The following is a 25,000-nucleotide window of genomic DNA, read 5'->3' as shown; positions in this document are numbered from 1 at the left end:
AGCTGGTCCATTTGGACGCCTTGGGAAGCCTGCTCGGTCACGTGTGGTGGAGGTAGCCAATCACGTAACAGAACCTGTTCCAATCCTCCTCCGTCCTTCGGTGGACTTGATTGCACCGGAGTCAACAAAGAGACACGAAAATGTGGGACAAAGTATTGTCCAGGTAAAAATTTCTATTTTGTCAATAAATACAAGTGTGGACTAAATTTGATCAATTGAACCATCTCCAAGCTAAAACACGCGAATAACGGTTCGAGCATGCGCATTAGAAAAACTTTCATGAATGCCTTCAATTTTTCGGCTTGAGCATGCGCACTAAACGTGTGTCCCAAATTCTAAATTCTATAAATTGACCCATCTCCAAACTACTTTACGGAAATAACGGTTTGAGCATATGCTAGCAGAAGCTATTGGCTGCATGGGCTTGCGCATGCGCACTATAACATTTAAATTTTATCGAGACCCAGAAACAACCTCTGGATTGATCTATCAACAGCCACTGACTTGATTAAACATGCGGGCTGAACCTTTTAGAGTATCTAGGTCGACTTGAAAATACATAGGAAATTTTTAAAATTTAGCAAAGGTACTTACGTCAATATGATCCAACTTTTTCACTCTTTTTTCTCTTTTATCTTTTGCATCAATGCTATAAAGATTCCTGGAAAGGAAAATAAACATAAACATAAAACATCTCATTTTGAATTTGTACCCCAAGTTCCAGTCTAAATATAAGTCACGGCTAGTTTTTTATAACCATCCCACATGGGAAAGAGTGACCGCGGGCGTTTAGTCATCAGTGACGCAAGCGACATATTGGGTATGCTGGTCATAGCAAGGGGTTAAACTCATCGTTAATGATGAGCTTGGCGTTAGGTGCATATTCGGTGGGATGGGCGGAGCCAGGCACAAATTAGCGGTAACCATGGTCACCCTGTCACCACCCACCGAACACCTGTCACATTGACCGCGATCAGTCAATGGAATACTTACCTCTACTTACCTGTACCAGTGGTAGGGATGGCGGGCGGGAAATTAAACTCGTGTTGTAGCGTAATAGCGTAATAGCGTAATAGCGTCGTATAGCAAGTGCTAGCGATAGATAGCGATGGCGAATAAAGGTTCGCGTGGTTGGCATTAAGCTAGCGTGATCACGTGTGTAGCGTCTTATCGAATTTCGTAATGATAGCTATGATCCATATCTCATACAGGCCACAGAGATCGACTAGAATAGATTGCGACATGCTATAAACAACTTGCTAGCTGAGTCGATCAACGATCGCGTGAGGTAATAAATGCGTTGACAGCGGAGATAGCGGTATGCGTCCGGACAACGCTACTGCGAGATGTCATTGACCTCGAGTCTAACTTAGCCTAAATTACATTTAACCACATTTAAACTCATCGTTAATGATGAGCTTGGCGTTAGGTGCATATTCGGTGGGATGGGCGGAGCCAGGCACAAATTAGCGGTAACCATGGTCACCCTGTCACCACCCAATGGATTCTCCAAGGTGCTTGGAGGAGAGGGACAGGGAACCAGGACCTCCCCACCGAAGTGCACCAAGCACCAAGCTCAGGAACTGGCAACAAACAGGAGAGAGCGCAACAACGAACAAGACACATAAGCAGCAGGTTAAACAGTTTTCTTTTAATTGTTAATCTCATCTATCATTGCTGTCGTATAGAAGTTTATGACAACTGTTGCGTTACTTTGGCTAGCGCTTCGGCAGGAGTTCTGATGTAAGACAAATAGGCGGTACTGGTCCAGCGGCCTAGTGCTTGGATGAGATGGTCGGGGACGCCATTGCGAGCAGCGACTGTAGCCGCACCGATTCGAAAGCTGTGGCTAGAGAAATTGCCTGGTATACCGGCTGCTGCAAATATGCGTTTTAGCCAGGAGGACAGCAGCTCGCGCGATAAGGATTGGCCATTTTGAAGCATGAACAGAGGACCTTGGCAATTACCTCTCTTGTGCAGATAGGCACTCATCGCTGAGACCGCACATAGTGGCCAAGTGCCTAAGCCGATGTGCACGTGACAGCCTTCTCGGAAGGGATCCGTCTTAGATGCTTTTATCCATATTCGGAGACAGGAGGGTCGGTCTAACTTGTCGAAGGCCAAATCAGAAACTTGTAAATGGATGGCAGAGTCGAACTTTGAAATAAGGGGAACTGTAAATTCGGCGGATCTCAAAAAACCGAAGTAGGCCAGTGTGCAGGCAGCCCAAAACATGATGTGGTCAAAAGTTGCCAGGTCGAGGGCATTGTGTATGTGAAGCATGAGCGAGTCGGTGATGGGCAGGCGTTGCGAGGATGCCGAACCCTGTGCGCGTTTTATTCCGCGGAAGACCTGCTGAAGCCTGTGGCAGTTCGTCAGTGGATCGGCGAAGCCCTGTTCAATGTGGAGGGATCGAATGGCAGACAAATAGACTTTAATGGATTTGTGCTGTATAGACTGTGACAAATGTGTGATAAAAAGGCAAAGAGTGCTTTCGTCCGTGGGGCACGTCACTGAGCCAAGCTGATTGCAAAAGTCGACGAACCTCCTTTGGGCTGACGCGTACGTACGACGTGTAGTTGGTGCGAGGCCGTTGAGTAGAAGTTCCTGGCATTGGCTGTCTAGTAGGGACCGGTTAATTGTGCGATGAGATGTGTTGGCAGTGGCGTAGCTTGTAGCTGCGCTGAAGGTGCTGCCCGTCTGAATTCCTGCCAATTAAAGCGAGACAATGCATCAGCAATCGAATTATCGATTCCGGGGATATTAGTCCATGGGCCAGGGCTCGACCATGGTAACACTAAGGGGGACAAATTGTGAGTTATGCCAGGTTAAAGGTCACCTAAAGTTGTTTCAAAATTTATATGATAGCATTCCTAAAAGAGTAGCTTTGTGGTATTTTTTGTAACATCAAATTATTGAAAAATATCGATTTAGCATGAAAACGAGGCTGGGATAGATTAATTTATAAAAATAGCTTTGCATGATTTTAATCTCGATATTTATTTATCACATGTTAAAACAATAGAGCTACTATATATTATTACATTTAAAAGCTGGCTTACTTTGAAATTACTTATAAAAATGATTAAAAAAGGAAGAAAATATATTTGCTGATCCGCAAAGCATTTTGGGTAATTTTCAAGATGGCGGACTATTTGTGTGGTAAGTAGAGTAGAATTTTCAGCAAAATCAGCTCAATTAAACACTTTTAAAGACTACGAAAATGAAGATACTGATAATATAGATATTTCTAACAATGTTAGAAATCGGAATTTGCATTTTTTCAACAGATTTGAAGCTTTGTCTTGTCGATTTTATAGTCCTTACATACCTTAAAGAGACGTAAAAGCATTTTTGATTTTCTTTCTTGTACAACAGATCTTAAAAAGTGTATTATTCATTGTACTGATGATAATAGTCAAAATTTAACTTCCCCCAAAGACCTCGGATCTTGGAAAACATTGCTAAAGGCTGCAGAAATTCGTAATCACAAAGCAATTCTTGATGTGGCTAGGGATACTAACGAAGGAGAAATACCGGCAAACGTTATGTATCATAGAAAATGCCGAAGTATTTTTACTCTGAAAAGAGATCTTGAAAACCTTTCTCGATCAACTGAAGATGCTGATGATGTGCAAGAGCCTGAGCAAAAGAGATACGCAACTAATAGACAACCATCAAGCTCGAGTAGGACATACGAGGAGATATGCATTTTTTGTGAAAAGAAAAGTAAATATTTAAAATCTTCAAGAAATCGAGAGCGTTTGATTCAGTGTAGAGATTTGCGTGCTGATGACTCCATTAGAACAACTGCTATTGCTAAAGATGACACTAAGATAATTGCCATCGTAAGCCGTGAACTAGTAGCCGCCGAAGCTTGTTACCACCGTTCATGCTATCGAGATTATACTCGCCCTGCTAAAGTGAGCAATTCAAATGAATTTCAAGACGGGGATGAAGTTGTTGATGTTGATGATTGGTATAAGGACATTGAGACTCAAGCTTACGAAAAGCTTTTCGAATTCATACGTTCTTTACTAGGGAATCCAAGATTAATAAAGTTGGTTGACCTTAGAAACTTACTAATTTTCCACATGAACTCAATGGGCGTTACCGAAATTACTGAGTCAACCAAGAAATACATCCGCAGAAAATTGGAATTTGAGTTTGGCAGTCTTTTGCAGTTTGAGGACCTTCTTGACAACAATAAGCTGTTTGTTATTCCTGAAAGTCTCTCAAAACGTGAATTGGCTAAGGAACTGGCAAAACTTGCGCAACAACAAGAAGATATAACTATGCCATCAAAGATCAAACAAATTCAGGAAGCTAGTCTATATATTCGGAATGGTATTTTGTCAAATAACAATACAGATGTGTCGTGGCCTCCAAAACCTTCAGAACTCTGTCAGAATGCAGTAAACATACCGGAAGAACTCAAGACTTTTCTTTACACTGTTTTGACTGGGAATACTGAGATTCCAACTGAATACCCTCAACGACTGGAGCGCCTAATCAGTTCTTATGGACAAGATCTTATTTATGGTGTGAGCGGTGGAAAAGAGAAACCCCCTAAACAGATATTGCTACCTTATGCAGTCAAATCTTTGACTAACAATGTTGAGGTCATACAGATGTTAAACAGATGCGGACATGGTATTGCCTACTCGCAAGTCGAGGAAATAAACACAGCACTTTGTCTTAAAAAAATGGCATCAACGCCCAACAATGACGTTCCGCTGCCCGAAGATATACAGCCGTATATTGAGACAACACTTGGCTGGGACAACATTGATCGATTGGAAGAAACGTTATCTGGAGGAGGAACTTCTCATCGAGTAAATGGTATTGTCGTTCAGGCCAGACATTTTGGTCCAAATCTTCCTGCACAGCCAGAATTTGAGATTGCAAGAACAAAGAAAAGAAGCATTGAGCCTCTGCAGCGCGCTGAGATTCCTCCATATAACGCCGGAGATCGTTGTGGCCCTCGAGCAAGGAAATATGTTGAAGTCACTTCTGAAGAATTGATGGCAAATGCAAGAAAGAAGAATCTGATTTGGATTTTAGTACGACTCCATGCAAGAGAAAGACAGAGAGCAAGTAGCTGGACTGGTTTTAACATTTCCATCCGCAATAAAGTAGAAGTCACAAAAGACAACATAGGATATTTACCAACTATCAACTCACCTGCTACAGACATGGCAACGGTCCATGAAGTACTAGTACAATCTTTGAAGATAAAGAACCAGCTCAAGTTGAAAAGTATCGTCCTTGTGTTTGACCAAGCGCTGTACGCAAAAGCAACTGAAATTCAATGGAAACATGACCAACGATTTAAAGATATCGTACTAAGGATTGGAGTGTTCCATACAGCTTGCACCTTACTGTCTATCATTGGCAAACGCTTTCAAGATGCTGGGCTTAGAGATCTATGCATCGAGGCAGGTGTGATAGCAGAAGGTTCTGTCTCAGGAGTCATGGATGGCCGTAGATACAACCGTGCAGTTAGATTCCACAAACTAATGTACGAAGCACTTATGAGGTTGATATGGAAAGGCTTTCGGTCATGGATCGAGGAAAACCACAAGGAATCAAATAGGAAAGTTGATGCTTTCTTCAATGGACTTGAGACACTTTACGACAATGTTTGTGAGGCAGAGTTCAATAAACAAATGGGAAGTTCTAGTTTTGCTGAATTCGTTAAGCTCTATGACATGTATATAGACTTTCTACGAAAGCATAATGGTCAGCTCTCTGAATTTTGGATGTCATATATTGACATTATGGAGATCCTTCTGGGACTTTTAAGAGCATCAAGAGAGGGTAACTGGGAGCTTCATATCTCTTCTATCAGGGGAATGGTTTCGTGGTGCTTTGCGTATGACAATATAAATTACGCCAGATATTTATCTGCTTACTTGCTAGAAATGTCCCACCTCGAAGAAGATCACCCAGATGTAATAGAGTACTTTAGAGCCGGTGGCTTTTCTGTACAGATTGGTGACGACAATCCATTTGGAAGAATACCCGTAGATCAAACCGTTGAAGAAACCGTTAATAAAGATACACAGACTGCTGGAGGAACCAAGGGATTCAGCTTGAAACCTGGTGCTGTGAGAAAGTACTACTTAGTTGCAGAATTTCGAAGCATATTTATGCGTCAGCTTAAGGATATGCTTCATCTGAACACAGCAAGCAGAAAACACACTGATCTTCAACCAAGTAGGATGGCAAAAGATGAAGCAGATGTAAATGCATTACTCTTATTGCTAGAAGAAAGCTGGATAAATCCTTTTAACAGTAATCAACAGGATCTTGTTTGTTTATCTACCGGTAAACTTGCGACTCCAGAAATTGCCAAAGATTTGATTCAAGCCAAAGCTCTTGGTGAGGAATCATACAAGTCATTTAGAGAAAACCGACTCGAGTCTAATCCACCAAAGTCTAATTTCTATGATAAAATGACCAAGCTCCAACTGAAAACATTTGGAAATCTGTCCAAGAAGATGAAAGTCGGAGGAGGAACAAGCAAGGAAGTTATAATAAAGGCAGATAGAGCTTTATTTGCACAGATGCTGATCATTGCTGAGAACAGAAAGCTGAATATAAGTGATGTCCTTTGTCACCCACTTGGACCCCTACCTTGGTCTCTGGCATCTGCTGATGGATCGTTAAGGAAAACAAATAAATCATCTCTGTTAAACGACCTGAAGAAGAACATACCAGCGGCAAATACCATTCCACAGCCAAGTGCACGAATTATTGATGGGATGTTTTTTGTTCAGAAAATGAAAGTTGACCAGAAGACATTTGGTGACGTAGCTGAAAGTCTCATGTCTATGATCCTAAATGAAGGAAACGAAAGCGAACGTATCGATGTTGTCTTCGATGTTTACAAGGATGAATCGATCAAAAATGCCGAAAGAGAAAAGAGGGGTTCTGAAAGTGGACACGAGTTTAAAAACATCAAATCAGATCATAAGATTCGTCAGTGGTCCAAATTTCTAGCAAGTTCCAAAAACAAGTCCCAACTTATTAAGTTTATTTCAGAAGAATGGAGAAAGGAGAAGTATCAGGAAAGATTAGCTGAACAATCAAAGACTATCTTTGTAACAACAGAAGACCACTGTTATGAAATCACTTCATCAGGTTCAGCAGAAAGGGAGGACCTTCGATCAAATCATGAAGAGGCTGACACAAGAGTTCTATTCCATGCAGCAAATGCAGCATCGGCAGGCTACGAAGCAGTTGTGATTAGTTCAGAAGATACCGACGTATTTGTTCTCTGTTTGGCTTTCAGTAGTTATATTCCATGCTCATTGTACGTGAAATGTGGCAAGAAGATTCGAACAATGTACATTGACATTTCAAATGTAGCTCGAATGTTAGGATCGCAGGTATGTACGTCTCTTCTCGGTTTTCACGCCTTTACAGGCTGTGACAGTGTCAGTGCTTTTGCGGGAAAAGGAAAACTAGCTGCATTCAAAATGCTGAAAACAAACAAATTGTACCAAGACCTATTTCACCAAATTGGAATGCAGTGGGATTTCACAGACGACGTGTTCTCAAAGATACAAGAATTCACATGCAGAATGTACAGCTCCAATCCTGGAACCAAAGAAGTAAATGAGCTTCGTTATAGATTATTCTGTGTGAAGAAAGGGAAACTAGAATCGCAACAGCTACCGCCCTGCGCTGACTGCTTAAAACTCCATACACAACGTGCAAACTACCAAGCAGCCATCTGGAGAAGAAGTCTGCAAGGCTGCCCTAACGTTCCATCACCTATTGGACACGGGTGGATTCACGAAGACAACAAGTTTGTAATCAAATGGATGAGCGGTGAACCAGCCCCCACAGCTGTCCTAGAATTCCTTTCCTGCTCTTGCTCACGCTCATGTAAACCATCAAGCTGTATGTGCATTATAAATGGCCTGAAGTGCACTGATATGTGCAAACTACGTGACTGTGACAATCGTGTAGAAGATGAAGATCTCGAAGATGATGAATGTTCAGAAGAAGAAGAGGATGATGAAGACAATTAAAGAGGCCATTAACAGTAAGTTTGTATAGAGTCAGACGTTTGATATTGAAAAATAGGCTACGCGAAGAACAATATAAATGTATCAAATATATTTTCCAACTATTCTTTCCCTTTAAAGCACATAAATCACAAAATAACTTGTTGCCATGGTAACTACGATATTCTAAAACTCCCTAGAGTAGCTCATGTTGAGCTTACTGAATACCTTGTCTATCATTTTGAAATGATTGCATATACATTTCAGGCCTTATAATAAACTTGAATAGCTGGAATATTAGTATTATCTAAATTTCGATTTTAATTGAGTGACGTCATAATATCACGTGATTTCAGCACTAAAGCTACTCTTCTGACATTGCTATCACTGAAAACCATAAAGTAGAGGGTGCAAGCTTTCCAAAAATGTATGATAGCATTTGTCCCCCTGACTGTTACCGAAGACCTTATTTTTGGGGGCCTGGCCCATGGACTATATGCTCGGATGAGAATGTAAAGCTAAACCGAGCTGCTGCGTACAGAAGGCTTCGGAGGAGCCGCATAAGAGCTGGAACTTTTGATGTTCTTTGGTTCAGGATGGCCACTACTGCTTCATTGTCTGAGCGGAAGAGCACGAGTCGTCTCGACCATTCGTGCCCCCACACATGGGCCGCTAGTACAATAGGAAAGAGTTCTTTGTACGCAATGGATTCTGTTTTCTGTGTCGCACGCCACCGACCGTTGAACCACGCCTGATTGTAGAACGCCCCATAGCCTATTGCTCCCGAGGCATCAGATATCACCTCTATGTCATGTACGACTGGGATGCCGGGGTAAAGCCAGAAGCTTACCCCGTTCCAGGAGTAGAGAAACTGGTACCACCATTCCAGATCGCGACGGAACTCCACGTTGAGTCGGATGGGATGCGCCGGGTTGCGAAAGCAGCGAAGCAGATCAATTAGGCGTCTGATGAAGGTGCGTCCGGGCCACACCACTTTGGCAGCGTGGGGAAGGTGGCCTATTAGCGACTCAAGCTCGCGCTTGTTGCAGTGTCGGCGCGACCGCCACCTGGTTATCAGCTGCTGCAGGTTCGAGAGTTTGTCTGCAGGCAAACGAGCAATTTGATTAATTGAATCTAATTCGATTCCTAAGACTACTAGAGTCGAAGCAGGTCCGATACATTTGTCCGGATGTAGGGGGAGGCCAAGGTCTTCGCACAACCGTACCGATGTGGTGAGATTGTGTGCGCATGCGTCCGAGCATGGGGGCCCCGCCATGACAAAATCATCTAAATAATGGACTAAGTGTGAAACTGCATAATTGTTAGCTAGAATCCATTCCACCATAGCGGCCACCGAATTGAATATAAATGGAGCTGAGCGAAGGCCAAAAGGTAGCGCAAGATCTACAAAGTATTTGTCTTTCCACCGCATGCCTAATAAATGTCTGTCGGATGGATGGATGGGGATATTACGATATGCTGATTCGACATCAAACTTAGCCATCATTGCACCGACGCCTAATTTGGACACCATTTTGACTATTTCGTCGACTGTGACGTACTGCAACGTAAATTCCTCACGGTTGATCCCATCGTTAACGCTATACCCCCTGGGCGATGATAAATCGACTATCAGCCTCCATTTACCCGGCTGCCCGCGCTTGGGAATTACTCCAAAACTGCTGATCTGCAAGTTAGGCAATGGAGGATGAACGAAGGGCCCTGCAACCCTACCCCGAAGGATTTCATTTTGAAGATAGCAATCAATCACCACTGGGTTTTGCATGGCGGATTGTTTGTTGTTTTTGGCCAATTTGAGCTTCATCGAGTGCTGAAAGCCGATGTGGAAGCCATCATGGATGCCATCTAAAACGTATGCCACCTTGACGGGGTCAGGGTGTAATTTTAACTCCCTTGCAAAGCAATCCACACGGAGAGGGGTAACCTCGGAGACAGAAGGGAGGCCACACAACGCTGAAATGAATACGCAAAGTCACACAACAGATGGTACAAAGACTTTGAATGAATTATACAATTAACGTGAACATTACAAAGCCGATTAGCCGCGAAGTAAGAGTAAATAAACATCAGCCCAGAGCGTAGATTATGGCGTGCCGATGACCTGAGCCATCAGGAGATAAGAGCTAAAATGTCACGGCGCGTCGCGCTGTCTCGTTGAGATAAACGAACTGACAGGAGACATGTTAAGTAGCGCTAAATGAAGTGACGTGACGTGTCAACATAGCAAGAACAAATATGCAAACAACGCCTCGGACCACGAACCGATAGCACGGAACAGAATACATGCCAAGAAACGGCACGCTATGGGAATTTTTTAAGACGCACAGTAGTATCAAATATAAGACTCCAGAAAGGCAATTCTGGTCACGGCAGTGTAGCATGATAACTAAGAGCTAATAAACTTGATAGGTATAACATAAACATGAGTTACCCATGACCGATAAACAAAATAATGACTAACAAAGCATGATATAAAAAACTTTTTGAAAGCTCGCGTCTTTTAGTTTTCAATTTATCTGCTGAAAGCTCGGGAGACGGAGTTCGTCGTTTTCGCTCCGTCTCAGTTTTTTCTTTGAAAAATTCCGGGCACTCTACGAGGCGGTGACGACCAGCACACGAAGAGCATTTGTGGGCAAAACGGCACAAGGAGAAGCGCGAGGAACATTGCCCTTTGTTCCATGAACGACAGATGACACCACTGCTGTTTGAACCCCTTGGTTGCTCCTCATCGCCATTGTGGGAAAAGCTAGCACGATGCGCTGGACCAGCCGTGTAGAAGCTATACAACTGCGTGTCGATGTTAGCCCAGTTGGTAAGGCTAGTCGCGGCCGCGTGCTCCCGAAAGGCCTTATCATAATTCAGCCAAGCTTTACCGCCGAACTGCCTGTACGTGCGTATGATGAGCAGCTTATAAAGCGATAGATCCTTCCAGCGGTGGGGGAAGTACTCAGACATAACCAGGGCGTAGCTAGTGAATGTCTCAATCCATGTAACTATGTCCTCGATCTTGCGTTTATTACGCTTAGGCCCAGCAGTCAAAACAATATGGCCGTCGAGGAACACTTGTGGCTCGGTTGCCGCCTCGACCAAATTGGACGGGATTAGCTCGCCTAAATCAAGGAACTTCCCGCTAACGATATGCGTGACTAATTTGGCCGGGACCGGAGAAGCACCAGGTCCAATAACAAAGGGCTGAACAACTGCTGGCGTTGCGAAGGTCTTTGACGACGTGAGGGAGCCAGATAAAACCGTAGTCGTTGAGCTGGGAGGACCGCCAACAGCTCCTAGCGAACGAGCTTGCGGGATAGGCAAAGTCACTATGCTAGCGGTACTAGTTGTATTTACGCTCGCGAGCGAGAACGTGTTTACAAAGTTTGGTACTAACACATTGGACGTACCTGGTGTGTCCTGGGCTGTTGACTGCAGTGGCAATACTGGTTGGCTTGTCGTTGCTGCAGGCGATTGCGAGATGGCCGTTTGCTGTGTAGCGGCAAGAACAGCCCTGACTACTTCGTCCACGAGCTCCCGTCGGTATTCCTGTGAGAGTGTCACGGTGGACGTTGATTGCGGAGTGCTGCTGAGCGGATTTCGTTCAGGAACCTCTTCGTTGAGGTTTGTCAGCGAACGTTTCGGTGGCATGATGAAAAATTAAATTAAACTCGTGTTGTAGCGTAATAGCGTAATAGCGTAATAGCGTCGTATAGCAAGTGCTAGCGATAGATAGCGATGGCGAATAAAGGTTCGCGTGGTTGGCATTAAGCTAGCGTGATCACGTGTGTAGCGTCTTATCGAATTTCGTAATGATAGCTATGATCCATATCTCATACAGGCCACAGAGATCGACTAGAATAGATTGCGACATGCTATAAACAACTTGCTAGCTGAGTCGATCAACGATCGCGTGAGGTAATAAATGCGTTGACAGCGGAGATAGCGGTATGCGTCCGGACAACGCTACTGCGAGATGTCATTGACCTCGAGTCTAACTTAGCCTAAATTACATTTAACCACATTTAATCATTTACGGTCTAGGGGCCGACTAACCTCTCCCTTAGGCTTCGGCCGAGCTTCCTGATCAGTCTGTAATTCCTCCAGGGATAGCGGTGTTGGCGTCGAAATCGCCAGCGTAGCCGTAAGTCCATACGACGGTTCATCACTCGATGTCTGGAAGTATGGTAATATAATAATAATATAATATGATTTATATAGCGCCTATACAAGTCGGCTCTAAGCGCTGTAAAATATATATAAATTATAATTCAAAAGCTAGTTTAAACAAATGAGTCTTAAGGTCTTTCTTAAAAGTTTTTAGACATGAAGTGTTTCTAAGAGGAGACGGTAGTGAATTCCATAGAACAGGAGCAGACACAGAAAAACAACGATAACCATAAGATTTAAGATTGTACGGACAAGTAACAAGAAGCAGTTCCTTGGATGAGCGGAGAGTTCTTTTAGGTTTATACACAGTTATGAGATCAGACAAGTAGACAGGAGCCAGACCATGAAGTGCTTTGAAAGTGAGGAGTAGAATCTTGAAATTGATGCGATGTTTCACAGGAAGCCAATGCAGAGAACAAAGGACAGGGGTGATGTGATTATACTTCTTGGAGAGAGTTACAAGACGAGCAGCAGAGTTCAAAACATATTGTAATTTATCAATTTGAGCATTAGGTAAACCATATAGAAGAGAATTACAATTATCAAGCCTGGATGTCACAAAAGCATGGACAAGTCTTTCAGTAGTATGGACGGAGATAAATTTACGAATACGAGCAATGTTACGCAAATGATAGAACGACGTCTTACAGATATTATTAACATGAGGAACCATTGACATCACAGAATCAAAGATTACGCCAATATTTCTTTCATTACAGGATGGTTTGATAACCTGATCGCCAAAGTGTAGAAGAGGAGTAGACAGATGAGGATTATACTTCGAGGACAAGATAAGGAGTTTAGTTTTTTCTTTGTTAAGTTTAAGTTTATTTTCAGTCATCCAGTACTGGTTAATCAATTGATAAAATCAAAATATAAAGAAATATCCTTAAAACCAGTGTTCGTGGAACTTGAACTAGTAATTTGGAGAAGATACGTGTTCAAAGGTGTATTCTATAGGAAAATAAATTATTATTTATAGTTATTATTTTATAGTTGGCATTTTCTGGCTAGTATGTACTTGCCCACTTGGCCGTAAAATACACCTGAAATCGGTGTTTTTTCAAATATCTTTTCCATTTCAATTCCAAAGTCATAAAAACAGATCCAAGTTTTCAAAATTTGTCGAGATTTTTACTGGTTTGAAAGATTTTGGCGAGAAAATGTTGTCACGAATATGGCGCAAAAGTTTACTCTATGCCCAAAATGACTGTATCTTGTGAAAATCCTTGTCAAAAGTGAATGACGTAATAGCGTGTGAACTTTAAGGAAAACGGTGACAATTATTGTTTCTTTGCTTTCTTTCCTCCAGCCTGTCGCTCCATTATTTTTGAACCAATCGCTGATCCAAATAAGGTTCTAACAAATCACGTGATTGAAGCGTACATGACTGAAAGTGACCAGATGTGTCGCATCCAGTGTTACCTTAACAATGACTGTGTGTCTTACAACCTTGGTCCTTCACTAACGCCTGGAATGATTGTCTGTCAACTGAACGACGCTGATCGTTACCAACACCCACAAGATTACCAGGAAAGACCAGGATACTTTTACCAAGGAATAGAGGTAACTGATATCCACTTTTTATCTTGGCTTATTTAATCTTCCTTGCACAGTACGTTATTGCAATCCCAGCAGAGCGATCGTCAATCTTGGTGAAAGCCAACGACTGAAGTGGAATTTAGAAGTCCGCCATTAATTAATTTCATTACGCAGAAAATATCACGAGCACGGGTGAGATTCAACAAGTACCTTTGCTAACCTCATGGTAAAACAGAGAGGCATCGATAAATCGTATGACCTTGATAACACAATAAAATCATTCAATAAAGTCAGTCAAGTAATGCTACTTGTTTCTTTACAGAATGGTTGCAGAAGTAATCCATGTGTAGCTAACACCACGTGTCAGGCTGGATTTGGCGAGGAACAGTACCGATGTGTCTGATGCACAGGCTCGTCAAACACTAGTGCTGGTTGTGCAACTATTCTCAAGGCAATGAAATATTAGACTTTTAGGCATCATGTTGGATGATGCAACAAAACATGGTGCTTTGCATCATCACATGGTTGCAGCCATGACACAAGGCAGAAACAATCAAATCTGGTGTAAATCTGATTTGCATGAAAAAGAATTGTATCTAGTTTCGCAGGGGAAAGACTCTATAATTGTACCCCTTGTCATATGGCTGCCATCACGTGATGGTGCAAAGCCTGTATTGAAAAAAAAAAAAAAGAATGCGAGGCCACGCGTGGTAGAATGTATTGTTCCAGCCATCATGACTGTTGTTTGAATCAGGATGATGCAACGAAACACTAGTTATTACAAATTCAATCAGAATGACTGACAAAAACCATTACAACTTACAATTTGCACTTGATTTTTCTTGGGCTTTAGTCCCAGTTTTCTGCAATAAATTGTGCACTGCAATATTCTGTATTCTGTGTTTATGAATGTCGCATGTTTTTATCTTCGTTCACCGGTGCAAGGTCATGGAGTGCCTTCCCCCAATCCACTATCCCATTTAACAAGAAAACAAAAATATGTTACACGACGTATTCAGCAGTCTCCCTCGTTGGCGATTCTTAGCGGAAAAGATTATCCAACGAGGGAGACTCCGCTAGTACGGAAATAGCTGAATACGTCGTGTAACATATTTTTGTTTTCTTGTTTAGCTGGATAGTGGACTTCAAAAACCCTGAAAACTTGCAAAAAAAAATTTATGATTAGGAGAAATTTGCCGATCGTATTCACATCATCCATAGTGCAGTTCGAGCTTGGCATGCAACATGTCATACAACGCGTTTACCGAAAGAACCGAAAAGAGCGGGAAAAGTGGATTACCTCAATCGCAAGACCGAGGTTTCGGGAACTTTCCGATTTCAACTGGACACATACCGTTTGGCTTTTCAATCGGAATTTTCTGTTTTTTTCCCCGGGTAAATGGAAAGCACCCCTGATTCTGAATTCATTGTCAAATGCCTATTTAGATACTAGAAAAGTTCCATGTTACTTTACATGGGAGTTAGCCAATCAAAAGAGAGAACATGAAAGATTCAAATGCTTACCACCTGTTCAATACCTATAAATGTTAATTATAATCCATTTTAACAATGATTAAAGCCTATTACTTTGCTAGACAACTAGTCCACCAGCAAAGGTTTCAGTGTAATTTCACTTTACTCAGTAATAATGAAAAATAGAACTTTTTCCGTATTGCTGATATGTTTACTCGTCCCAAGAGTGTTCTCTCAAGGTAAGCTTCTTCCAGCTTCAGTAAGTGTTTTAAAAGTTTGACTTCGGTCAGTGATGAAACTTCAAAATGACACAAACATCGAGGTGCACAAGTTTGAAATTAGATAAAAAGCTTAGTTGATTTTTTTGTTGCTGTTTTCATTTTAAAATTATCGGCAACGCTTTGCTACGAATTTGCAAATATATTAACTACGCATTTTTTTAAAAATTGTTGATTTTCCGATATTTTTTTAAGAGAACAGCGGAATATTCACAAATTACTTTTCGATATGTTTACCTGATACTTCATTACTTTTACCGAAATTGGTAATTAGTAATTAGCATTTAGTAATTAACAATTTAGTATATTTTTAGGCTCGAATATTGAGTTTCGCGCGCTGTGATTGGTCGAGCGACCAGTGATTATGAGACGATATTCACTGCTTTTTTTTTTTTTTTTTTTTTTTTCCTCTTTTGTATTTTGGAGGACGTTATCTTGATCTCGAATTTAAAAAATAATTAAATGTTCAATTTTTCCGATGTTATTTTCACCATTCACTGTAATCTAAATAGACCCTTTTCGAGTTCCAAATTACAGCTGTGTTCCTTGATTACAGACTCATTTACTCAGGGTTAGCCTCGTATCAGTGTTTAAATATTCACAAATACCAACGGTAAAGTAAAGAATGCACAACTTCAACAATACAAACACTTTGAAACTCGACGGACCTTGACTGGAACACGTGAATATTCTGCACAAACTCGAGGCTAAGCCTGAGTAAATGAGTCTTTAATCAAGAAACACAGCGGTAATTTGGAATTCGACACTGGTCTATTGGGCTCCCTGTGATTTTATCAAGATCACCCTCAACTTGGTTCCATTGTTTCACATGTCACTCACTCAAATTCGGTCTATTGATATGAATTTTTTCTCTAGGATACACGCACCTTGGATGCTTCAAAGACACAAAGGATAGAGCGATTCCACTTCTGTTCAAAATGTCTCGCCAACTAACCACTCAACAAGTAGTAACAAACTGCGCGAGTAAAGCAAAGCAAAAGGGTTATGTGGTATTCTCTATACAGTACGAAATAGAGTGCTACAGTGGTCCTAATGCTGAGCAGACATACTATCAATATGGTGAAGCGAATAACTGTGAACATGGTGTTGGTGGAGCATGGGCTTCAGACGTATATACCTTCAAAGGTGCTATAAAACAACTAATGATCCTCGTCACATTACGACTAATTGGCTTACAAGGCAGAAACCAGGCCCTTTTAAAAATAACAAAATAAGAATGGGAAATGGGAAATGAGAATGCGATATCAGAATAAGATTAAGAATGGGAATAAAAATGGGCATAAGAATGAGACAAAAAAAAAAGAGAATGATGTAAGGAATAACAGTAGAAACTAATGAGGATTAGATAAAAAGAATGAGAATATCAATGAGAAAAATTACGAGAACCAAAATAAAAAACTAGAATAATTAAAAGAACAGGAATGGAAATAAGAAAGGTGATATTGGATATATGAATATATTTAGAGAAACCTGGCAACGCTTTCCACACTATGCCGGATAAATTTGAATCCGCAACTTTCACACCGAAACCGAAAAAAAAGTTTTCCGTCCACACATGAAAACAGATAAAATGTTTCGCGTCCACACTAGGCCAATCAGAGGCGGCAAAAACGCTTCATTGCACATCTGAGCATATGCATCGAAGCTGAAATTGAGCCTGCAGTGAATTTTTAGCCTTCCCATCGTGTTCCCATGACAATCATGACGTCATCGTATTCGAAAAATTTCGGATACGAAATGTTTCGTCCACACTAATTTGACTAGCCGGCGTTTTCAAATTGTTCCACTCTGGAGACCGTATTCGAAAAAATTCGTTTTCGGTGAAGAATTCTTCCCGATTCGCCCGCATTAGTGTGGACGGTAGGCCTAACCGAATAAATAAAAATTAGGATTCAAATTTATCCGGCATAGTGTGGACAGGGGCCTAAAACTTTCCCTTCTTTACTACCAATATACGTCACTTTTGGTAACATCTGTGCTTTGACTACTGGGCAATTAAAATTCTAAGCTTGCAGGATCTTTAATAAGGTCGTATGTGTATTTTGATTTCTGGTTTCAGATCGTAGAAATAGTAATGCTGATACTTTAAGGACTTATTTTGACATGTTTTAACAGTCGCTAGTTGCATATCAATTGCCCCCCAGTCGACTCCAAAGTCACGTGATTGATAGCAAATTGTATTCGTATTTTCTATTTCAGTCCATCGTCACATGACATTCCTTCCTCCCTTCAAAAACAAATTAAAATGCTCGTAAACCACGTGATTGAAGAGCATCTACTAGAGAAAGATTTGTGCAGCGAGATGTGTTACCTTAACAATGACTGCGTGTCGTACAACCTTGGTCCTTCACCAGCACCTGGAATGATGGTCTGTCAACTGAACGACGCTGATCGTTACCAACACCCACAAGATTACCAGGAAAGACCAGGATACTCCTATGTAGAAAACAAGGAAAACTATTACACCTAGATTAAAGGGGGGTTTATATAGCCCGTCTATAACGAAGTCGTAGAATTACAGTGTGTCAATCAGCTGATAAATGTCTGATTCTCATTATCTGCTTCAAATGGTTGACCACATTGAACATTGAACAGCATCTGCTGTCAGCCAGAAAGAGTTCTCATTGAAAGCTTGTGATTCAACTGATGAACATTCCGTACGAGACAAGAAATGACATCAGAGTCAACGCGTAAAGGCGCGATGATTACACGGAACCATTTTCTCTGCAACTTGTATTGTAAATGTATTGGGACACAAGTAGCAAGAGGGTTTACAAGGTGTAACGGCCGGAGACGCAATCGTTGACCAAAGTAGAAACGAATTCTACTTTTGGAAATAATTGCTGCAACTTCTCTCGCTTTTTTTATTTATTTATTTATTTGCGGTGTAGGTTACACGCTGCAATGCTTCATGCAACGTGTGTCGCAACGCCGTTGCGAAGGAGGTTGCAGAGAAAATTGCTCCGTTAAATCGCGCATTTCGCAGAGTAGAATAAAATTGGAACCTTCTTTGTGAAGCCGATCACGCTAGCTTTTCCTGCATGGCGGCCATTTTGGAATCCACTTTTCCAAAATCCTTGATCTGCCTTTACACTTAAATAATCTTATTTTGAAGAGAATGGCATGCACTTGATCTGAAATGTAATTATATTACGCTCAAGTTAATGTAGAGAGGCCTATTAATGACTAATTAAGCCGACGACACACGATTTTATACGCTTGTTGAAGCAAATTTTGATCATCGCCCGAAAAATCGCCGTGTCTGCTACTGCGACGGTGAATTTCCAGAGCGATCTAAATCGCCGGTTTCTGGCATGTCACATATTGGCGATCAAAATTGCTGACGACCAAAATTCACTCCACAAACGTATTGATGGTTCAACCATTACCAAGAGAATTAAATAACAAAAGACACGGCGGCCATGTTGGAGGATATGACAAAAGAATTAATTGACAATTCTTTTGTTAAATTCTTCAAACATGGCCGACGTGAAAACCATGTCAATAAAATCGCCTAGTGTTTCGTCGGCTGAACAGCCACATGAAATTAGCGTCTTCATTCATTTTTCATAGTGTATTCATTGCTCAAAGCGAAGTCACTCGCAAATATATATAAAAATAACAATAAAATCAAAAATAACGCAATAAGATACAACAGAGGCGAACGCTTATTAAACGACATAAACTTCGCGAGCTTACCTGACTCCTTTTCCCCGTAAATGTCAGGTCCTGAAGAAGGATACCGAACATAGCTAACGTTTTCGGAATGTCCTGCAAAAATGAACGTATCGGTGCTCGAGCAGTGACCTGTCGGGTCAAAAAGCCTGCGTTTTTTAGTGGCCTGCTGTTAGAAAAAGGAAAAGAGAGGGGCGATGCATAGCAACTAGAGCTGGGATCCAAAACATCAATGAGGTCTACAATTATTGATGCATATAATCAAATGTATGATGCGATTTATTTAAACGGGATTAAAACAGCAAATAATAAAACAAAGTTCGATTATAATTAAAAATATAAGAATAAAATATACTTGTCTACATTGAACAGAACGCGCTGATCTTCGTGAAAATTGGAGGTTCATACAAAATAACTATGAAGTCAGAGTTTATCAAAAGAGAGGAGAAGAGAGGAGAAGAGACGAGCAGAGCAAAAACAAGTAGATACTAAAACAACATGCGTGACATCATTCTGCATGCCGTCCGTAAAATATTTTGCTAAAATGTCCTTTAAGATGATGGAGAGGTCCTGACATTCTGCTCCCCACTCCCCCCCAATCGTTCGACACGAAATACAGAGCTGCGTTAACTACAAAAAGTTAAAATACCACTGATGATTTTTTTTCACTCAAATATTTCAATAAATAAGAAAAATTCCGCGGGGAGAATTTCTTTACTTGTTGTAGAAATTAGGCGCCATTAGTTTAGGTTTTTGGCTTTTCCGTGAGTTACTAGATCTTGGTTTCTGTGAAGAACCTTCATGTTTGATGTCCTTTGAAACATCACTTCCTTGATTTATCTGCTGGTCCTTTATATTGGGGGACTCAGACAGATTCATTGGTTTGGGACTAGAAGGTCCCTTGTTGGCCCCTAATACTCCATCTTGCAATGACAAGTCTTTTGTTTGGTCTTTCATCGATTTATAGTCAGTAAAGCTTGATGGAGGTATCAGAACACCTTGAGGGCTTGCTTGTAAAGGGACGTTATTGTGTTCTGGCTCGCTAGTGCCAGTCTTTGACGGTGTGTCACGTGACTGGTCGTCTTCTGTTGCGTCATTGGCTGCTGGTTTAGTTGGTGTGTCCGGTTTAGAAGATAGGTTTCGACGAGTCACCTGGAAGATTGAAAATAGTAAATTAACAAAAAATAGACAGGAAACAGCCAGACGGAATGACAGGCCAACCGACAGATAGACACATGGTAAGAAAAACAGACAGAGTGGCAGAATGTAAGACAGACAGACAGACAAACAAACAGAGAGGCAGAATATAAGACAGACAGACAGATGGAATGACAGACCAACCGATAGATAGACACATGGTAAGAAAAACAGACAGACAAACAAACAGAGAGGCAGAATATAAGACAGACAGACAGATGGAATGACAGACCAACCGATAGATAGACACATGGTAAGAAAAACAGACAGACAGACAAACAGAGAGGCAGAATGTAAGACAGACAGATGGAATGACCGACAAATAGGAAGACAGACACACGGACAGACAAACAGACAGAGGGAATGACAGACGACCAGACAGACAGACAAACGAACAGACAGACAATTAAGGTATACCACAAGTCGGTCCTAGACACCCAGTATGGAATATTTCAAGGACCCATGGGGGGAGGGGAGGGGACTATAGTTTTTACTTCATTCTGTTGTCAACTGACCAAAGTCTCATATTACCTGCATTGGAATAAATGTCCTATTTGGCCCATCAGCTTTACCCCCTACGGCATACGGACCATAGGACATACCGGACATCATCCCCTGTACCGGATGCCGAACCATTCCCGGTCCCGTGGGATTGACAAATGGACCCATATGTCTTCCTTGAGGGAATCCCAATTCTGGACCTAACTGGATAAACTGGTGAGGTACTTGGTGTCGAGCCATTTGATGTGGCGGCAAGTTCATTAGGTTGTGAGGGACTGGCATTCCTTGGTAGTGCATTCTGAGCACAGGGAACCTAATCATGGAAGAACCAGATGGCAGTGGAAATGAAGAGTTGATTCGATTCTAATGGAATAAAATAAAGGATATTTTATGAAGTGGGTTCAAACCATTTACTCTTAAACTAGGATTGCATGAGAATAGAAATATTATCCAAACGAGCTACTCTAGTTTTTATTTGGTTGACGTTGATATGGCTGTTACTTTTCTTAATTTTGCCATCAGTTGTTGTTGTTACTGCTGCTGTTGTTGCTGTTGTCATTGCTGTTGTTGTCATTGCTGTTGTTGTCATTGCTGTTGTTGGCATTGCTGTTGCTGTTGTTGTTGCTGTTGTTGCTGTTGTTGTTGCTGTTGTCATTGCTGTTTTTTATTTTGTTGCTGTTGCTGCAGCTGTTGTCTAGTTGTTGCTGTTGTTGTATTCACTGTTGCTGTCGCTGCAGGTGCTGCTGCTATTACCACCGTCTTTGCTTTTTAGTAAGAGATTAAAATTATAATAATCGCATTTTAATTCATGTTCTTACCATCTGTAGCATAGCAACAGCTGAAGCACTCTCTGCTGCTTCAACCCGGTCTCGACACTGAGACCCAGGAATCTTCAATCCATTTGCCAGTTCCACAACTGCAATAATACCCTGTAAGAAATAAAATGTAGGTAAGGGAAAGATGATGGAACGGTAGCCAGAATCGTAACGAAGGCGCGGAGTTAATGTCTAAAGGGGAAATCTGAAGGCAGCGAGAATAGGTAGGGATTAAAGGAGGAAGGAAGGGAAGGATGGAGGGAGGGTGGGTGGGATGGAGGAAGGAAGGAGGGAGGGAGGGAAGGAGGGAAGGAGGGAAGGAGGAAGGGAGGGAGGGAGGAAGGAAGGAAGGAAGGAAGGAAGGAAGGAAGGAAGGAGCACGAAAATGCAATGAGAAGAACGACATGCGATTTATACCGTTTTATTCTTCTGTCAACAGACCCCTCCCATTCTAAATATAAAGAATGTGCTCGCGCTACCGTCCTGAAACCACGTTATTAATGCTAGATTTAAATAATAAAGTAGGGACTTGGAAATCAATGAAGACAGCAAATAGTTGTATACATTACTTCTGTCAACAGACCCCTCCCATTCTAAATATAAAGAATGTGCTCGCGCTACCGTCCTGAAACCACGTTATTAATGCTAGATTTAAATAATAAAGTAGGGACTTGGAAATCAATGAAGACAGCAAATAGTTGTATACATTACATACCATATCTCCTTTACTGTAGTGGTAGGCAGGGAGTGGAAGACCAAGTGAAGCACAATAATTTGCCAGGTCTTGAGAAGGCATGCGACTGCAATCAATAAGAGTCATCATCATCATAATTCTTTATTCATGATATTATTTTTTCGGAAATACAAGCAAATCAATGATACTCTTAAGTCTGACGTAAAATAAGGTTTTCTACTACTATCGCTACTACTGATGCCTTCCAATGTTAAATCTGACATATTTTGTGGTTGGGCTCTCAAACTCATAAAACAACGTACCTAGCCGCCTCATTAGTCTACTCCATATTTATTCGCCAGAACGTAATAGGGGTTCCTACGTTGAAATACATGGCAGAAAACCTTTTTCCTCCCCCCCCCCCCCCCCCCCTCCTTTTTCTCCACAGAAAGCCCAAGGAGCCCAAAGGAGATGCCAGCAGAGAAAGCTAAAACCAAGGAACGAATGACTAGTGAGCCACTAACAGACATACAGTCGAGTAACTGACTGACTCCCCCTACTGACCAAACGATCGAACTACCGACTGACGGAATAGCCGCTAAACTAAGATTTGCCAGTTAAAAAAGGTTTGAAACCAGTTACCTTTGATTTAAGGTGGGGCTTGGTACTTGCATGTGAGGCTGTGGAGGCTGAGGTAAGGGTGGAGCACCTGAAATATAACAGAGGAAAATAAAGAATGACAGTAAATGATTAGATATACTTGTAGACAAGCACAACATCACCCCAAAAACACACGCATGCACAAATGACACAAGCATTTTACACTTAAATATCGTAATCTCAGGCCCGTTGCTGGGGGTGATTCGATGGCTCGAGCAAACCCCCCCCCCCTCCCCCCGTTCTCCATCCTTTGCAGGAGCACGAAGTAAAGTTTAGCACTATTTTAGTCTTTCAAGAAATGGCATAACTAAGATTGGTAGAAAAACGAACTTTCCCTTTCAAGATCCTAGCGACGGGCTTAAACCTGTATAAGAATACCTTGAATTTTGAATAAGTCTTCTACAGCTAAGGGAGTACCGGAAGTACCAAGAACACCGGAAGTACCAAGAACACCGGAAGTACCAAGAACACCCGAAGTACCAAGAACACCCGAAGTACCAAGAACACCCGAAGTACCAACAACACCCGAAGTACCAAGAACACCCGAAGTACCAAGAACACCGGAAGTACCAAGAACACCGGAAGTACCAAGAACACCGGAAGTACCAAGAACACCGGAAGTACCAAGAACACCGGAAAAAATTGAAGTACGTGTCACTTCGCCATCAGGTTTTTCTTCTTTTTTGGGTTCCCTGGGTGACGATTGACCGCTTGAAGGGGAGGACTGCTGACCAATATGCAGGAGCTGACAAAGGGCTTGAGTACTTTCCTAGAGAAATGTAAAAGGGGAGTATTTTTTGAGTCAGAAAGTCAGAACAAAAACAGGTGCAAGGAATGAATGAAAAAAGCTAGATGTAGGGAGGAATCAGAGGTACATATGGAGGGAGGTATGAATTGAAAAATAGACATGGGACAGCTGGCTGGCTGGGGGGAAGTAAAGCAGCACAGAGGAGGTGGACATATGGATGGGTGCTTGAGCGAGTGCGGCGATGGATAGTGAGAAGAAAAGCAGTTGGTGGGCCTGAAACTTAGGCAACCATGATGGTAGGAGCAGAGAATGGAAGGGATGGATGTGTTGGATGTGTGGTTGGATGGGATAGATGGGTGGGTGGGTGAGTAGATAAAATGGATGGCTGTGATGGATGAATGGAAAGGCCGGCGGCCAGACGGATGGATGGATGGATGGAAGGGATACAAGGAAGGCTTACAAAAGAAAATGCATTACGTTCACCTGAGCCAGTGAATTGGATGGTTTTGATTTAGCTTCATCAGTCGAGTCCTCCTTATCTCTCGACTCCGTAGCCACCTTGTTTTGGTTCATTCCTGTCTCCGCCTCTATTGATGATACTGTACGTACATTAGATAGCTCGCTTTGGTCATCCTGCGGTTCTGTTCTCACATCATCATTACTGGGTGGACTGTTCTCTTTCATTTGGAGTTCTTTCCACATGTTTGCAAATTCACTGGTATTGACTGAATTTGCTTGTGGTGTTTGAACTTTATCCTTAAAATATAACAAGCATCGTTGAAAAACATTTGGAGACAGGCAAATGGACAGCAACATCAATTAATCAATCTAACTATCAATCAGATATGTCAATCAATCAGATATGTCCATCAATCAGATATGTCCATCAATCAGATATGTCCATCAATCAGATATGTCCATCAATCAGATATGTCCATCAATCAGATATGTCCATCAATCAGATATGTCCATCAATCAGATATGTCCATCAATCAGATATGTCCATCAATCAGATATGTCCATCAATCAAAATAAACAAGAATGTCAAATTTATAAAATGTTACCTGCTTTGCTTTCAGAAATCTTGGAGGTAACTCACGCTCAGTGTTTCTGAAATCAAATATTGATAGCTCATTCACGGGAAGAAATGTATAGGATGGGTAGTAGTGGGCCATTTGTGCATATGTCTTCCATAGCACCATAGCATGCTTTGTTACTTC

General features: G+C 41.7%; 5 protein-coding genes and 1 long non-coding RNA gene across 9 annotated transcripts in view; 3 read left to right on the top strand and 3 right to left on the bottom strand.

The window, feature by feature from the left end:
• Positions 1-19,384, top strand: part of LOC116305793 (SCO-spondin) — a 19,451-nt gene extending 67 nt beyond the window's left edge. The window contains exons 1-5 of one of the 3 annotated variants that reach the window (XR_016119702.1): positions 1-163; positions 13,510-13,763; positions 14,062-14,190; positions 16,367-16,636; positions 17,711-19,384. The exon at positions 1-163 is cut by the window's left edge and continues 67 nt beyond it. Coding sequence is in view for 2 of the 3 variants with exons in the window: in XM_089029495.1 (XP_088885621.1) it covers positions 1-163; positions 13,510-13,763; positions 14,062-14,142 (498 nt within the window). In the remaining variant the exon portion in view is untranslated. Of the gene's footprint in view, positions 164-13,509; positions 13,764-14,061; positions 14,628-16,366; positions 16,686-17,710 lie in introns of those variants that run through there. The other 2 variants (XM_089029495.1, XM_089029494.1) reach the window with 2 other exon arrangements.
• Positions 1,631-2,715, bottom strand: LOC148911258 (uncharacterized; the record flags this gene model as incomplete). Its single annotated transcript, XM_089029873.1, has 1 exon — positions 1,631-2,715. A coding segment is annotated over one exon (1,023 nt), but the record flags the coding sequence as incomplete, so codon positions are not given.
• Positions 3,262-8,313, top strand: LOC148911257 (uncharacterized). The gene has a single exon (XM_089029488.1). It carries the CDS (start codon positions 3,549-3,551, stop codon positions 8,040-8,042), a length of 4,494 nt encoding a protein of 1,497 aa, XP_088885614.1. The 5' UTR covers positions 3,262-3,548; the 3' UTR covers positions 8,043-8,313.
• Positions 8,116-12,038, bottom strand: LOC148911256 (uncharacterized). Its single transcript, XM_089029490.1, has 2 exons — positions 11,438-12,038; positions 8,116-9,992 (listed from the first exon to the last, which is right to left on the bottom strand). The coding sequence occupies exons 1-2, from the start codon at positions 11,676-11,678 to the stop codon at positions 8,485-8,487; spliced, it is 1,749 nt and encodes a 582-aa protein (XP_088885616.1). The 5' UTR covers positions 11,679-12,038; the 3' UTR covers positions 8,116-8,484.
• On the top strand, positions 12,048-13,185 carry LOC148911255 (uncharacterized). Its single transcript, XR_016119704.1, has 2 exons — positions 12,048-12,214; positions 12,917-13,185. It is a non-coding gene; the product is annotated as an uncharacterized LOC148911255 (long non-coding RNA).
• A 63-nt stretch (positions 19,385-19,447) lies between the features above and the next one.
• The window catches only part of LOC116305788 (5'-3' exoribonuclease 1), a 28,414-nt gene continuing 22,861 nt past the window's right edge, over positions 19,448-25,000 (bottom strand). For both annotated transcript variants that reach the window (XM_089029486.1, XM_089029487.1), the window contains 8 exons: positions 24,845-24,890; positions 24,264-24,536; positions 23,411-23,801; positions 23,015-23,081; positions 22,415-22,499; positions 21,703-21,813; positions 20,915-21,247; positions 19,448-20,338 (listed from right to left, as the gene is read on the bottom strand). In XM_089029486.1, the coding sequence (XP_088885612.1) occupies positions 19,901-20,338; positions 20,915-21,247; positions 21,703-21,813; positions 22,415-22,499; positions 23,015-23,081; positions 23,411-23,801; positions 24,264-24,536; positions 24,845-24,890 (1,744 nt within the window). In that variant the 3' untranslated portion in view covers positions 19,448-19,900. The remainder of the gene's footprint in view (positions 20,339-20,914; positions 21,248-21,702; positions 21,814-22,414; positions 22,500-23,014; positions 23,082-23,410; positions 23,802-24,263; positions 24,537-24,844; positions 24,891-25,000) is intronic.

The sequence above is a fragment of the Actinia tenebrosa genome, unplaced genomic scaffold (assembly GCF_029948245.1).
Source record: "Actinia tenebrosa isolate PJP-AT-01 unplaced genomic scaffold, QUT_ActTen_1.0 PGA_scaffold14__42_contigs__length_11649687, whole genome shotgun sequence".
NCBI lineage: Eukaryota > Metazoa > Cnidaria > Anthozoa > Actiniaria > Actiniidae > Actinia > Actinia tenebrosa.
Note: the sequence above shows the minus strand (reverse complement) of the source record. Positions and strands in the feature narration are given on the sequence as shown.